The following is a 15,694-nucleotide window of genomic DNA, read 5'->3' as shown; positions in this document are numbered from 1 at the left end:
GGAATTGTAGCTTTCATCCTGCTATCAGTGGGATAAGTTTTCATCTTTTGTTGATCTTCCTTAAGCACCAGGAGGATATGTTCAGACAGTGTAAATGATGCTCCTAAATTGTACCTAGGTCCTGAGTCAAAATTTGATGTTTAGAAATACAAAATTGTCTTTCCTTTTTTCCTTCCCTATTTATTTAGTTCTTACACTTCCCTAAATTGAGAAAAAACACTTGTTTTCTTCTGTGTTCTTCTTATCCCATACAACACGGACTTAGTAAGTTAAAATTTCTTGAGGTCCCGATTATGCATTTACCGCTACGCGAGTTACCAACGCATCCACGGAAATCCTTTGTGCTTTCTGAGGGCTTCAAAATTGCTGGTATATACATGCAATCCTTTCCAGGGCTGGAACTTTGCTTTGCAAAGAGTATACCAGAGTTTAATAAATAATAAAGATTGATTTAGGCTTTTTCTTGAGTGATGAGTGACTTGTAAGTAGTAATGCTTCTTTTTAAAGATACTGTCGAAATAGTATTACCACCCATTAAATCAAAGTGTCAGCTTTAAATTCATAATCAATTATCCTTTTACTTTATGTAGTTGTCTTCAGTGAAGAAGAGAGAGAGCAGCTGAGAAGGTTCACAAATAAATCCTATCTTCTGGATAAAAGAAGCCGTCATCACGTGTATCTGAGCTTAATTGATATCCTTCTGGCGTATTGCTATGACATCTGTGTCAACGAAGGAGAGCAAAATGTAAGTAATTAAAAAAAAAAAAAAGAAAAAAGGAAGTGTAATACGTCTACAGTAACCTGTTGCCAGACCCTGTGCTGTTGTTTGGATAGCTTAACTTTCAAAGTGAACTTAGTCAATTATGTATTTTTAAACACTTGGAACTAAGTTACAACAAAAGACATTCCATCTCTAGGTCGAGTTGTTGCAATGCTATTAGGGATTATTGCAATTTCTAAATCCTTCTTCTGGAGCAGAATTTTAGTGATGGGAGCAAAGTGGAAGGAGATGCAGAAGAATACAGATACTTCCCTTTGGTTCTGGTTTGATGTGTCTTGTTTATGTAAGCACAAATTTCATGAAAGCATTCTTACATAGACAGTTCTTCAGATTTTTTTGACAGTTTCATAATAGATATGTTTGATTTGGATTCCGAAAAAGCATGGGAAATCATTAATTCTGTAGGATTGAGACTATGAATTCAGTGTTTTTTATGGGTAATCAGTACATGCTTTTAACAAAATTGAATTTTTTTAAACTGATTCATTTTTATTTTCAAGCTTGTGCAGTGAGTATAAAAAATGTTTGAGGCATTCTGGAAACTGTCATTAGGCATTTAAAATCTTAAAATCAATACACATTTAAAAACAAAACAACAACAAAGTTTTTTTTCTCCAGTATTCAAGTCCTGGAGGGAAGTAGGAAAGTGGTTTCCATTTTCAGTATTCTGGTGTTTCTGTCTCTTGCACAGAACAGCAGCCAGCTTTATTTTGTGTTTTGTATCCTAGGCTTTTTATAGGGTATAAAGCAAGAAGAAAATAGCACAAGTTTAGTATGGATTCTGTGCAGTTCTTTGGAAAACTTGTCTTTTTAAAATGGACCTGCTTTCCAGATAAAAATGTTAACATCTCCTCTGCTGATACTAACCAAGGAGATGTTTTCTGTATGCTTTTAATCAAAGTATTGCAACATATAATCAAAACCATTCTGTCCTAATCAGACTGAATTGTGAAGCATGGATTTTAGAATTGCAGGCAGAACTGTGCAGACCTGCCTGTTGAACAGAGTAATCGCAGGACTCTTGTATTGTTTGTTAATGTTGCGCTAAGATGCATATGTGTGAGGAACACATACAAATCTTGAGCTTTGCAATAGTCATATATGGTATATGTAGAAAACACATTCTGTCTTGTTTCTCTTTAATAGGAAGACTTAAGACGTTCAGGCCACACAAATCTTTACAAAAGTCAGGGTTATAGTTGAAGGCTTCCTGGCTTTTAGCCATAATCATCCCCCCAGACCACGCTACCACAGAAATATTAGGAATCTGCCACATCTTAAGAATAATGACATTTCATGTGTACTGCTGGCTTTAGGATACCCTCTGAAAGCCAGAAGTCTGGAGCTGTTTTCATGAAACAAGGCATTTTAGCTTGATCTGTATTTATGCACTGGGCAGATTGACGTTTCTGTTGCTTGCTGAAAAGGGACAGAATTCCACAAAAATAATTTTTCTCTGTGATTGGTGTTGTATTTTAAAGGCCTTGTGCATGGGCTAGATATTCCCAGTAGAGAAACAATTGCAGATATTTTAACATCTGCATTGCAATAAAACTTTTAATGCTGTCCTGTGACCATTTCAATGCATATAATATAATTACTTCTTCATGTTCACAAAGGTTCTTAAATTGCTGCAGGAATGTTATCTTAAATAGTTTGCCAGCAGTCTTGAATGTTGAATTAGATGATATTTGTTTTATGGTCTCCACTTAAAATCAGGTTGAATCATCGTGGAATGTCAGGAAACTGAGTGCAACATTGTGCTGGCTGGAGGTGAGTTCAGACTTATGCTTTGTGTTACCTATTTGCAGTATTACTTCGTTCTTGGCATTGTACCTTGCATTTGAGGAAAGCTTACTGGTTCAGTATTGAAGCTAAAATAACTGTATATCCACGTGTTGATAAATACTAGAAGAAATTGATCTGACCTCTGGGCTCCCAGTTAGTAATAGTCCCAAGAGGCTCGAGCATGACTTCTGGTCTGTCTCTTGGTGCTGGGCCTTGCTCTGGACTGTTGTGGAAGAGTTGAGCTCAGGCAGTACAAAAAAGCAGCTTATCTGAATGCTTTTGTTTCAGTTTTCTTGCAAAGTTAGCCAGTCAATGTGTGTTGCTTTACTCTGACCCTTCTTTTCAGCACTGTTGTCCCATTACTTGTGGGGATTTGCTAGCCCTTTGAAATCAGCATAGACTGGAGGGAACAAACTTTTTTTCTATTGTGTGCTTTCACATTGTTTACTGAAAGCTCACAGGCCTCTGTAATTAAGTTGTCACACAGCTGGGAGTGGAAGGGACATAACCTGGCCTGTGGACATTTACTGCTCGTGATGGCAGTGGGCTAGAAAGGTCTGGCCCTCCTTCGTTCCTGAAATTACTGAGCCACGTCTCAGTTTGCAGGATTGAAAATGAGATTTCTGACAGGCTATTTGGATTCAGTCCTATGACCACTTCCAGAAATGGTGAGAGATGTATTTGGTAACAAGACCTTGGTTCTGTTCACAATTAATTTTACAGGTCAGTCAGTCTTCCGTTACGTCCAGATGGGTGTCCTGTGGTAGCTAGTTACAGAGTGCAGCTAAAATAGGGATTGCCTTAACTCTCAAATGGTTGCAGATCCATACCCTAACACAGCGAAGGAGTTTTCTGCATGTGCTCATCCTATAATGTAGCAGTTCTTGGCGCAGCCTGCGCCAACAGTATACTTCACACCCAGGAAATTCAGCCTCCTGGCACCAAGCTGTTAATAACTATATCTGTTACACAAACCATGTAGAGGCGGGTGTTTTCATCAATCTGTAAACAAAATTGCCTCGGCTATGGGTTGGTTGAACTGACTGCCATTTTTGAACTGATTGTCATGTATATGCACCTTCGACTCAAATAACAAAATATGATTAAACTGCTTATCAGCAGTCATTAAAATGAAAAATGAGTTGAAGTGGTCATGTAACACAAAAAAAGTGCTCGGTGTCAGCAAAGCACTTTTATTAATCTTAATAAATTGTGGATTCAAGGTGAAATAGGTATTTTTATTTGAATTCATAAATGGAATATTTTGTATTTTGAAAAGTGAAAGCTGGAAAAGAAATGGCTCTTGTAAGAGAATATGTAATAACTCATTAATGCCCCTGGTCTGAGTAAATTAGAGGTCTTCCTCACTCATAAAGGAGGACAATGAACTGCTTTCCCCAGGCAGATATATTTATCCTTGTCTCAAATATCTATAATTTTCATGAAAGACAGAGTCATGTATCATTTTTAGAGATCTTACATGTACACATGTATTTTGTTAATATCATGTGTTTTTAATTTTTCTTAAAAGAAAAAAAAATCTTAAAAGGCTTTTTATAGCTTCTCCTTAATATAAATAATAACGTGGGGCAGATGGAATTTATTGCTTTAATCTAAAGAATGACAAAGTCTCAAGTTAGACGTTGTATTCTAATGTTCCCTACTTTTTTTTAATTCAAAACCACTGAAATGTATAGGACTTCTGTTATTCTGCTCTGCAAACTAACTGCACAGTCTTGTTTCTTTTTAACATGTTGATTTTCATGTCTATCAAAGTACAGATTTTAAATGCATAACACACAAACTACTTTTTGTCTGTGCTACTTTTCTTTACATATATAAACTTTTCCTTATATATAAAAAAAAAATAGTTCTTTGTATTGAAAAGTACACAGACTAATTCAGATTTTTCATTGATACATGCAGTGTTTCTATGACATTCATGATGTTCTGGTATGTTTTGGAAGAAGAGTGCTCTGCTATCCACTGCACAGACATTTCGACTTGGTGACACGTGCCTTGAATGATACAGTCATGATACTACAGCTAGGTAAGCATTCAACTGCATTGTTTGTATGTGCGTTGAAAAAAATCCACACAAACCAAAGAAAAAACAACAACAACAAAAACCACTTTCTAATCTCTTGGCCAGTTTCACCTGGACCTGACAGATAGCCACATTTCTGGACATCTGCTGGCTTTGTGAAAAGGGGACTGGGGAGTGAAGGGAACAAAATCAGTGTACTTGCCAGGAAAGAGCCTGTGAAGCAGCTCATTAATTGGGCAGCAGATAATGCATGCAGTTGGAGGGGGGAATTCAGCTACGTTATTAACACCAGAGAATCCACACAAGTGTTACGAATATCTCATTCTCAGAAAAAGCTTTGATCAGAGCTAGTATCTTAACAAATCAGTGTAGTCCAACTGTGATTTGCAAAGCTTTAGGGAAAAGGTCTTCAGAGAAAATGATTGTCATTATTAACATGATGTTGAATTCTAAAGTATTTTTCTTTATAATGTATTTTTCTGTTTTTAAAGATTTTTTTCTGTTAGTAAATAACATTAATAAAGCTTTTTTATGGTAGGTTAGATACTCTTAATTGTTTTAGACCCTCTTCTAAAGTTGTCTTATGTTTTTATTTCTGATACATTTCAAAGCAGAGTCACTTACTGCTACAAATGTAGCAGGAGTTCTATTGTTTTGCTGCTCTTTATGTTCTTCAATTACCTGACTGAAGGCCTAGGAAAGGAAAGACTAGGATTTCTGATAACTTCTGTGGTTTGTCTCCATTTAAAGGCAGTTCTTCAAGCATCCTCTTCAGCTGTTCCACCTGATCAGTTTGTTCTGCTGATCACAGTTTGCAGTCATGAATCTGAACAGCTTCCTTAGTAGCTTGTATCGTTTGGAAGATGAGTTATTTTAATTTAACCCTTGTCAATCCTGTTAGGATTTTGACAGAAAGGAATTTTAACGTAACATTAAATTCCTGCTCTCCTTGCCAAAGGACAAACTCTCAAAACCGTGGTTATTCCAGCTTCACTTGTGCAGCTGTGCGCAGCCACAGTTGTGTACCCATCAGTAACCAAAAGAATAATAGATCTTGGACGTGCGCCCTAACAGGGGTTCAGGATGGGGGCTCCGGCTGCCTCAGCAGCTCTGGAAAGGCACGTGCAAACCTCACAAAAAGGGATGTGTGCCTGTTTCAGCCAGAGTTGTTAACAGTGGAGAGGAGGGCGATATCTTGAGCGGGAGCAGTGATTATCTCCGGGTGCTGCCCAGGAAGCTGACACAAATATGTGATTTTCTTCGTGTGGCCGTAAGGCTGTTGGGAGGGATGTTAGCAAGTTAGCAGCGTGGTGATAAGAGTCGTAGTGATTATTACTGGCTGTTGTGAAAACTCTGGGTTTTATGCATCAAGTTAGTCTTTCCTATTACTTTCCTATTATCATGTGTGTTTAGTGTGAAAAGTTTTTTAAATAGCCAACTACCAAAGTATTGGGAAAGCTAAAAAATGGAAATAATACTTATCTATAGTCAGTGGGGGGGAGAAGTGTTAGAAGAAATGGGTTTGTAGATACTGCTTGTACTGCTGAGGTCTGTTCAATGACAATGTTTTTGCCTTCAGATTTCACTGGAGGTCAAGCCATGCTTTTGAGGGATTTGTTTTTACAGAATACTGGGCAAACTATGCAATGTGCAAAGCACAACAGTTAAAGCCAGACAGCATTAAATGCTCTGCTAGCCTTGTTGAGTGCAAGGGATGCATCACCAGCCTGATTCAGCACTGTGTGGCAATGGAGGTGTGATGAATGCAGGTAAAAATGACGGTCAGCTAACAGGTAATGAATGCAGTTAGACAGGACCACAAAACTACTCCTTGCTATGCAAGAGGGTAATTGTTTAACTCCAAGGAAGAATTGGGTTGAGTTGACCTCATCCTTAAGTTTTCTTCTCAGGGTGCTGGTAACAGAAGATGGGTTATGTAATGTTTTTGATAATAACTCAGGGTATTCTGGGTGCGGTTTGGTCCAGGTGTGTTCATACGTGTATGTACTAATAATGTGCTCAGAATTTTAGCTGCAGATTTGAAATTTTGTGTACCAGGACTGGAATGATCCAGGTGTAAAATGAAGCAACTTAATAGACAGGTGTTAGCAAAGTCATTTCTATTTGAAAGTTTTTTCCATACAATTTTTGCACTGTTAACAAAATAATTAAGGAAATGAATATTCAGCTTTTAAAAAGTTCTTGTATTCCAAAGAAATGAACACAGTAAAAGAATTTATTGAATAATAGTAAAGAATTCTGATGGGATTGAACTGTTATATGTCAAGCTACTTGACTTTATTTTTTTAAATGTTGGTGCTATCTTGATGTATCACTTCCAAAATACAGGATACTTCATTTTTAAGGTATTAAGGACTTTGCATGTGGTTGAAACGCTTCTTAATTTGAATTATGACTTCCCACCAAAGTGTTAATCATAAGACAAAATGCATTAAGCTGATTAATATTAAGGACTTTAACAGATTTTCTCGTTCTGTTTCAGTTAGCAATAATACGTAAAATACTTCAGCTATACCGTTCAAACTTCAGTGTTGTCTAGGATATGTGCTGTGTTGTTCTTTGGATAATTAAAAAAGAGAATGAAATAGTGGCACGTATTAGCTACAGTGCTATTTCCAGCAAAATCTGTGTTCTGCATTTATGGAAATATATGGAGTCCCTTTTCAGGAGACTTGTAGTAAGTACGTGGCACGAGCTGGTTCTGTCAGTATTTACTGCCATTGTGCTACCATTGCCTAATGCTGATTTGGAAGCCATCATCTATGAGCTAAAAATAGGGGACTTACTTATCCGCTGTGACATAAAATACGCTTCGCCTCTTTCCACACAGAAGTTAACGCTCATAGATTTAGGGCGAAATAATTATCGCTGTTGGCTGCAGGGTAAGTTTATTGCCAGGAGATTTTCATTCAGAAGTCAGAGTCCTTTTCTTGTTTTTCAGAATGGCATTCTTCTCTCTGCTTAACGAGACAGCAAAATTCAGTTTATTTCTTTAGGTGAATATTCCTTCTTGCACGTGTGGAAAAATACAGGCTATAGGCAAAATAGTGTAAAATAAAATAATGAATTTACTTCTAAACAATCAGTATTTAAAACCAGTAGAATTTCATGATTGTGTAAAAACAGTAGTTTTGATACCAAGTGGCAAATAGCTGGGGTTGAATTCTATCAATTTCTGAAGTCATTCGTGGAAAGAACGGAATTCCTGAAACAATGCACAAGTGAAGTTGTGGGCTGCCCCCTGCCAGCTGTGGTAGCAGTGAACTCCAGCAGAAGCCAGTGGTCTGCAGCCGTGTACTCTGACTTCGGGAACTTCAGCCTTGGGTGCTCAGCCTCTCTGCTCTTCTGCTGAGGCTGCAACTGCCTTCATCCTGTGCCCAACAGCAGTGGGATGATTTTTAAACATCAGGAAATGAAACCACCTTTTCTCAGAAAAATGGTTAGTACTTAGGTTTGATATCTCGTCTTTACAATATATCCAATATCAAGCTGATGTTGTGCTCCTTTACCTCTAACACTGATCCTTAGGCTAAAGGTAGAGGCTGTTACCGTCTGTATTGTCAGATGCTTTTAGGTTCTACGTCTTTAATAGCTTAGAATGAAAAATACTTGAGTTTCCATTACAAAAGTTGAAGTCTTTTTATGTGTACTTTTAAATATAACTAGTGGGTTTTAAACAGTCAGAAATAGTATCCGTACTTAAAAAGCATTCTATTTAATGATCAGTATAATGCAGAACTGTAACTTTACACAGGTCACTCACGTCTTCCTGAGATTCTTACTGAAGTTTCTTGTGCCTGCCTTTAAACATTTAGCTCTTTTTTTTTAAATAGATTATTTTCCATCCTCACCATTGAACTTCAGTGCTTGCCTCTTCATGGTATGCGAAGAAAATGAAATTGGTTATGCTTGATACGTCTTCGTGTTCTGTTCCACGGCTCGTCTTCAATGTACGGTGAATTTAAAAAAAAAAGAGAATTCTAGGGCTAGAAAAGAAGTGAGACTTTTAAAACTAGCACGTTTAGGTTTGCTTTGACAGGCAACGTTTTTGTGAGTTGGATGGACATAACTGCCAAAAAATTCCTGTACCTGTTCATCTTTTGGTTTCACCAGTTCCCTGTTCCAGCTTGCTGTATGGTTTCACAAAGGCTGCCACTGGCACATCACAAAGAGCTGTGCAAAAGCAGGAGGTGCAGGAGTGCAGCAGGGCACTGAAGGCAGAGTAGGTAGGAATGGTGCTGGAGACTGAGCTGCAGCCTGGAAGTTAAGGCCTGCTGAAGACTGAAGTAGGCATATACAAAGACAGAACTTAAGGGTATGGGATTTCACAAGAATTGGCTAAGAATCGTCTGTGTGTTACAGGATACCCTACTTCAAGGCTTAAATAGTGTTTATTCTTCAGTGCTTATTTTTGATTCCTGTGGTAAGGAGTTTTGTATAAGGACTTACTTACCGGGTACATGTGTAAGATGCATATCGTGAAAGCAGAAGTTTGTTCGCTGTGCTTTGTGTTCCTCCTTTGTAGGATTCCCTGTTTGATGTACTGCATGCATGTGCATACATAAAATCTCCGTGTGAATGAACCCAAGCAAATCCATTGAAGAGCTGTTTTTCTTTTCCATGTGCTTTCATTTTGTTTTAGTGTTGTCTCCTCAGCTGAAGATCATCATGTGTATGTTGCTGACACTTTCATCTTTTCCTATCTTTGTTACCACATCTGAAAACCATGTTTGTATTCCTTCAGCTATTTTATTGCCGTTGGTGATCGACAGCGGTACCAGGCACTTGCTCTGAGCTCCCAAAGGCAGGGAGACGTCCTGTCACTTCTCGGCCACCTCCTGCAGGACTTGAGCTGCCTGAGGAGGGTGGCTGTTCCTAAGGGCTGCTGCAGTCAAGCAGAGGGAATGCCTACCTCCAATGTAACTTAACTGCACTTGATACAACTTTCTGCTGACTTACTTTAAATCAGTGTCCCCTGGAACGTCAGGACTGGGATGGAGTTGCTGCTGGCAGTGTCACAGAGTCCTCAAGAGCCACGTTTTCACCCTTGCTGTTGCCTGCCTTCACCTTCTAGCATTCCCACTCGTGTATCGCTCAGACACAAATATTTTTTTTATTCTCATAACAGAAGAGATGTATGATCTTGAGAGGCAACACGATGAAAATTTAATCTGCATTAATGTCGGTGTATCTTAGCAAAGAAGGGTTGGGCTGCCAAAAAAAAGCAGCTGTCTTGTTTCCCATTCTGTCTTGGTATGTGCAGTGTGACTTAGCAGAGATCATTTCCACAATCTGTAAATTAAATATGAAGTTATATATTTCATGTCCAGTGAAAAAAACCATAAGGTTACAGAGTCAGTATGTTAGTTGTAATAGCAAATTGGCTGAAGAGTCAGAAAAACATCCCAGACCATGAAGACGGACTGTAGTGCCCTGCCTCTGAAATGCTTTATCTGCATACTTACTCAAAGTCAATTTTGTAAATCCAGTGTAATCTTCTGCTCATGTTTCACAAATGAAGTGTCCCGTAGTGATATACAAAATCGTATTTTTATTACAAGAACGTTTAGTATGTTTTAAATATATACGGGATTTGGAAGTGTTCCAGAGCAGAGGTGAGGTATGTAGTGGACATCACTGAAACCGTCCCTGTACAGGAGATGCCGGGCTTCACCCATGCATGCAGCTGTTCACTGTGCAGCCCTGGGCTGAAAGGGGAGATGCCTCTCTGCTAACACAGGCACAGCTCTGGGGTTCCTGAATGCCCGTGCTGAGCAGGGATTAAGGCTGGCTAGAGCTGCAGCCTCTGTGAGGACAGAGATGTTAAGCTACTATAATCTAAAATTGTAATTAATGAAGAAGGACTACTTCTTTGTTGAGAAGTAGTGTTCGAGTCACTAATTTACATAGTTACTTGGCAGTTGAGTAAATGTAGTGGATGTTGTAAATGGTTCAGGCTGGCAGCTTGACAGCTAGAACCAAAAAGTTGAGCAAAATTTTAATTCCATGTATAATTTCTTTTTAAAAGAGCATACTTCTTTGTAGTCAAAATAGTTTGGTTTGACAGGTTTGGGTTGACAGGCATTGATGGTGATGGAATCTGAAAGTTCAGCAGTTATGCTTGGGATTGTAATTTCTTCTGCATTCTTCCCTGACTTTTCTTCAATTACTTATTTTCCAAAATAGTACTTTTTATGTTCATTTTTTATTTTTGTTTGCCATTGCTTTGTGCTGTGTTCTTTTTTTTTTATACTGTGGTCTTCCCCCATCTTTCAACTTTTTTTCCCTGTATATTTTTCAGCTGGAATTACTCCACAACAACCAACAAACAAAAATGTTGTGCGCAAACAGCAGGGGGAGTTGTGATCTTTTTTCCTTTTTTTTTTTTTAATTCTGTAAAATGTAATTTCATCCATGTTCAGGTTTCATAGCCTAGGAGGAGCCAGTCTCTTGGGAGAGGGTTATTAGATTCCATTTGCAGTAGTGGCTGTTTTCATTTGAATGTTTTTTCCCCCCATTAAGCAGTGAAAATATTTTTTTTGTTGTTTAGTGTTCCAGCATTTAACCCCTTAGCAACTTCCATCAGAAAACTAAAGGAGAAGATTTTAGTTAATAGGAATTTACGTGAAGAAGAGAAGTTACTAATAAGGAATAATTGCATATGAACAGAAATAAACTGACTACGGAAAGATTTCTGGAATGAGGAAATGTTCAAGGCTTTATCTTTTTCTGCATTTATCAACTGTACGCCAAAAGGCACTTTCTTGAGCCTGAAGTGAATTTTTCTTTCTGGAAGCTCAGCTTGCCAAGTTACTCTGTAACTAAGAGCAGTAGGAAAAGTTCTACTTAATTTAAAGCAATTGTTAGCTGTTAGGCAATGGTATCACTTACACCGGCTTACACAATTGCTGTGGCTTCTGAGTGCCTGATCCTGCTCTGGGCTGTGGGTTTCCTTATTTTTTCCCAATGCAGGTGTTAGTGTAGGCATACAGAGAAATAGGCTTTGTTTTTTTTAGCAGGGGAATGATGATGGGGCATCACCTTTTTGTTATTTGTGAGTTGCTTTCCAGCGTGACTTTTTTTTTGATGTGGTATAGAGCCATGCAGTGAGAAGAAAGGAGAGGCAGGGGGAGGGGGCTTCTTGAGCTGTTGAGAATTACACGCATGACTGTGCCTCGAGGCTTTAGTCTTGCAGAGATTTTCTGGCTGAAGTCGGAGGCTCTGCATCCACAGAGATGTGGGAGCCGAGGGGCAGTCATCTGACTGCAATTCTGAGATGGTGAATCAACTTCAAGTTACAAGATGGTTGTAGATAGCAGTTATTAAAGTCTCAAAGGTGGGAAGAAGATAGAAACCGTAATGACTAATTTTTAGTGAATTACAGAAATAAAAATCTATTTCTAGGAAGAGCTGCGGTTTTGAAGTGTCTGCTGGACGTTCACAAGATTTTTAGGGAGAGCGACCCTGCCTACCTCCTTAATGATCTCTTCATTACCGACTACTGCGTCTGGATTCAAAAAACCAAGTAAGTTCTTAACTTGTTATTGATGTGGGAAAGCTTTTTAGCATACTGCATGTAGGAACAAATAATCAGTAAAACCAAAATACACGCTGCATCCTATAAAGGGAAATGTTTTCAGTCATTTCATTTCGTAACCTTGTTATCCAGGTATTCCTACAGCATGGGAGAAGACATCCAGTTCATTTTTTTATGTAGTGGCATCACTGGAGAAGGGAGGGAGGAGTTGCATTTTAAACGCAGGTGTGAATTTTCATTGATTATTAATGGTTTAGGGGAAAAACAGCTTTAGGGGAATTTTCATGCCATTGCAATCCTAGGAGTAAGAGATTTTAGAGGACTTACGTAACATTTGGAAGATGGTTGGAACAAATCCGAGTTCAACATTGAATTTATAACTTCTTATAGAATTGACAGCTTCCAATTCAGGTCAAATTCACATGCCGACCATGTAAATCTGTATGAAACAGTTGATTTATGAACTATAGCAGGTGTACCAATTGATTATTAACACCAGAGTAAGTGTCTCAAATCTGTGTGCTGTATGCTGTTGCCCCTGGAGTTGCTTGCCAGCTCACTCTGCCTGGCAATATGCTTTGGCTTCCACTCCTCTGGAGAGGAAACAGTGACTCTGCCACTTCCAGATTAAATCTGGAAATCACGGCCTTACAAATAAAAAAAAGTGCCGTTGTCATGTTTGATAATAGAGCAACATACAGATTTCCTAACAATGGTTAAATGTAGTCTTTGCCTTCCAGCTCACAATTCAAGAGGAGTTACCTGGGGTAAAAAAAAAAAAGTCAGTGCAGAAGATACTGAAGTGATGAGGGGGATGTAGAGGGAGCTTGATAATTCTCAAGATCAGAAAGGGCAGTGTGCAAGCTGGCTCACTTTTCTTTCATAAGTTAAAGGCCTTTTGTTCACAACTGCTTCTTACGTACTAGGTGCTTCTTATTCTTCTCTATATGTTAAAAAGATCATGCTCCTGCGGGTGATGATGCACAAAAGCAACAACAGATGTTTCCAAAAATTTTGTTTGATGAAGCCTGGTTAGTTACAAGAACAGCCAGTTCATTCTAAATCTAAAATTTTTGAGGGGTCTTTTTCACTCAGACCTTAAATACCAGTATGGGGAAATTCAGGTTTAAGTTGACTTGAAAAAGTAAATGAAAGAGAGAGTTATTTCATGATCTTTCACAAAGAAATGAGTCACAGAACAGTGATATCACTGCTGCCCATATCAGTGAATATAGTGATAAGGAAGTCAGTCAGAAACCCCAAGAATTTCTTTAAATGTACCAGAAGAAAATGTAAGGTAGCTGTAAGTGACTGATATGTTAACACATTTACTCCCAGACACATACATTATGTACCAGCTAAGCAGAACTGACAGCTTCTGGAAAGAGGGTAATTAAGCTATCTCACTGTCATAATGACATGGCACAATAGTTGTCTGTCATTAGGAGAACAAGAGAAAGAGGAACAGTAGAAACCATTGCCTATTTTTAGGAATGAATTTGCCTGAATCAGGAAAGCATTTAAGCATATGCTTAAGTCATTCCTGGTTCAGTTTAGCAGTGAAGCATATGCTTGAAGTTAAGCATGTTCTAGGTGAATGGGGGCACTTTTTTTCCTCTTGTAAGTGTTGAAGGAAAGTACTGGGTCCACTTTTCACTCAGAAAATACCTAACAGATCTGGAAACAGGTGGTGAATGGTCTGGTAAGAGCAAGGGTTCCTAGCTCCCCAAGGTGAGTATGGTGTAGGGATGGGAGGGTGGTACACATGCCATTCCAGGGGAAGACAGTTGTTACAGCTCTCTGATAATTGCCTCTGTGGAAAAGAGTTCTGGGAGGGGAAGGAATTTATAGGTTTCTTTAGTGGTCTTTTAATGAAATAATTTGCATGCCCTCTCAGTTTGGATACTTTCTCTGTTTTGTTTCTTAGCTATTCTTTGCTCTGTATAGGCTTCGTTAACCATCTTTGTCTCCATTTTCTCCTCTATTCATAGTTGTAGTCCCAGGTTACTCTCAAAAATCTGTGAAGGGTTTTTCTTTTCTTCCTCTCTTTCCACGATATGTGACCAGGTCCTAGTGGAGGTTGGGGCCTCTTTGTTTAAACAGTTAAAACAGATTGTAGGTTATTTTTAGTGAAGAATCTGGGCACGTTAAAACAGCTGGAAGCAAGATTTTTAGCTCACCTGTACTGGCAGAGAAAAACTCTGGGAGTCATAGGTTTAGGAAAAAAACTATGACACAGGCAGAAATACAACGGATATATCATGTGGTAGTAAGAGAATAGTCAAGACGAAGCCTTCAGGAAGGGGACACCACAGGTAGTTACTAGCTTTTAAATTTCAGAGTGGAAACAAAACCTTATAGCCAGCAGTGTGTCAATAGCGGATTACAAATTTGGTTTGAGATCATCGTTTGGCTGTGGCTAAATTAGATGAATAAGTGAATGTGTCACTGGGCTGGCAGAAGATGATTTATTTTAAGCACAGTGTGTCTGGAATTGGAAATGATTAAGCTTCTGAATAAAACCAAATGCAGGTGGCTAATAGTCAGTTCGACATGGTGAGTACAATCCAGTTCTTTAAGGATTTTTTGAGAAACTGATTTTATTGAGGTACTTGTTACTAAAAGTAAATTCTTGAAAACCTTAGGTAATAAAAGATATTAGCAAGTATAGTTAATAGTTTCATCTTTTCTTTTGCAGTCTTTAGTTTTACCTGCTTTTTAGATTTCTAGCTTGCTTGTGAAGTTAGTATTGTTCTATGGTATAAAATGGCATAGAAAATCATTTTAACTTCATTGTGTTTTGAAGGAAGGGAGCATGTTGCTCCCTATCAGAAGAGAGAAAAGTAAAGGTTAACCTGGGTAACAAAAGCTAGACAAAGACCTATGCAGGCAGCTTGTAGTAAGTCTCGGCAGGTGGTGTCAACATTTATGTTGAAAAGCCAGATGCAGCCAGATGGAAAATTGCATCTTTAACCCCTGAGGTCATAATGACATGTCATCACTTCATTTGATCCCCCTGCTAAGTGAGCTTATCATCCACCCTGCTGTCACTTCTGTTACTACTTTCATTTCCATAATAAAATTAAATTTAATTGGTTTGCATGCTTTTCTTCTTTAGGTCAGAGCTGTTACAAACCGCTATGATACATATGGCAGCCTCTCCAAAGTGAAGTTACAACTGAACTTGTATTACAAGTCTGAGCTTTCCTCTAGCTTTCGTGCCATTCTGGTATAAAAAGCAGAAGATGAGGGAGAGGAGACAGAGCTTTGGGGAAGCTCCTGGTCGTCTCATAGCTACGTATGGGCTGTGAAGAGCGGGGAATCAAGTGTGGGTTTATTGCAAAAGAACTTCCCTTCCCTTCCCTTTCCTTGCTGGAGGACAGTTCTGTCTGTGACCCCATAGGAGTTGTTCCCCTACAGATAGACGTCAGAGTAGTTCACCCACTGACTTCTGCTGTGCTGAGGTTCCTTTGTGTAGCCTGATGTCTTTCTCCAGTGCTTTGTACTCCAGTTTGCACCA

General features: G+C 38.7%; 1 protein-coding gene across 2 annotated transcripts in view; it reads left to right on the top strand.

The window, feature by feature from the left end:
- Nucleotides 1–15,694, top strand: part of SHQ1 (SHQ1, H/ACA ribonucleoprotein assembly factor) — a 45,925-nt gene that overhangs the window by 12,239 nt on the left and 17,992 nt on the right. Inside the window, exons 8-11 of one of the 2 annotated variants that reach the window (XM_035337911.1) lie at nucleotides 587–745; nucleotides 2,501–2,554; nucleotides 4,496–4,619; nucleotides 12,042–12,162. In XM_035337911.1, the coding sequence (XP_035193802.1) occupies nucleotides 587–745; nucleotides 2,501–2,554; nucleotides 4,496–4,619; nucleotides 12,042–12,162 (458 nt within the window). The remainder of the gene's footprint in view (nucleotides 1–586; nucleotides 746–2,500; nucleotides 2,555–4,495; nucleotides 4,620–12,041; nucleotides 12,163–15,694) is intronic. The other variant, XM_035337910.1, reaches the window with a different exon arrangement.

The sequence above is a fragment of the Oxyura jamaicensis genome, chromosome 12 (genome assembly GCF_011077185.1).
Source record: "Oxyura jamaicensis isolate SHBP4307 breed ruddy duck chromosome 12, BPBGC_Ojam_1.0, whole genome shotgun sequence".
Classification (NCBI taxonomy): domain Eukaryota; kingdom Metazoa; phylum Chordata; class Aves; order Anseriformes; family Anatidae; genus Oxyura; species Oxyura jamaicensis.
Note: the sequence above shows the minus strand (reverse complement) of the source record. Positions and strands in the feature narration are given on the sequence as shown.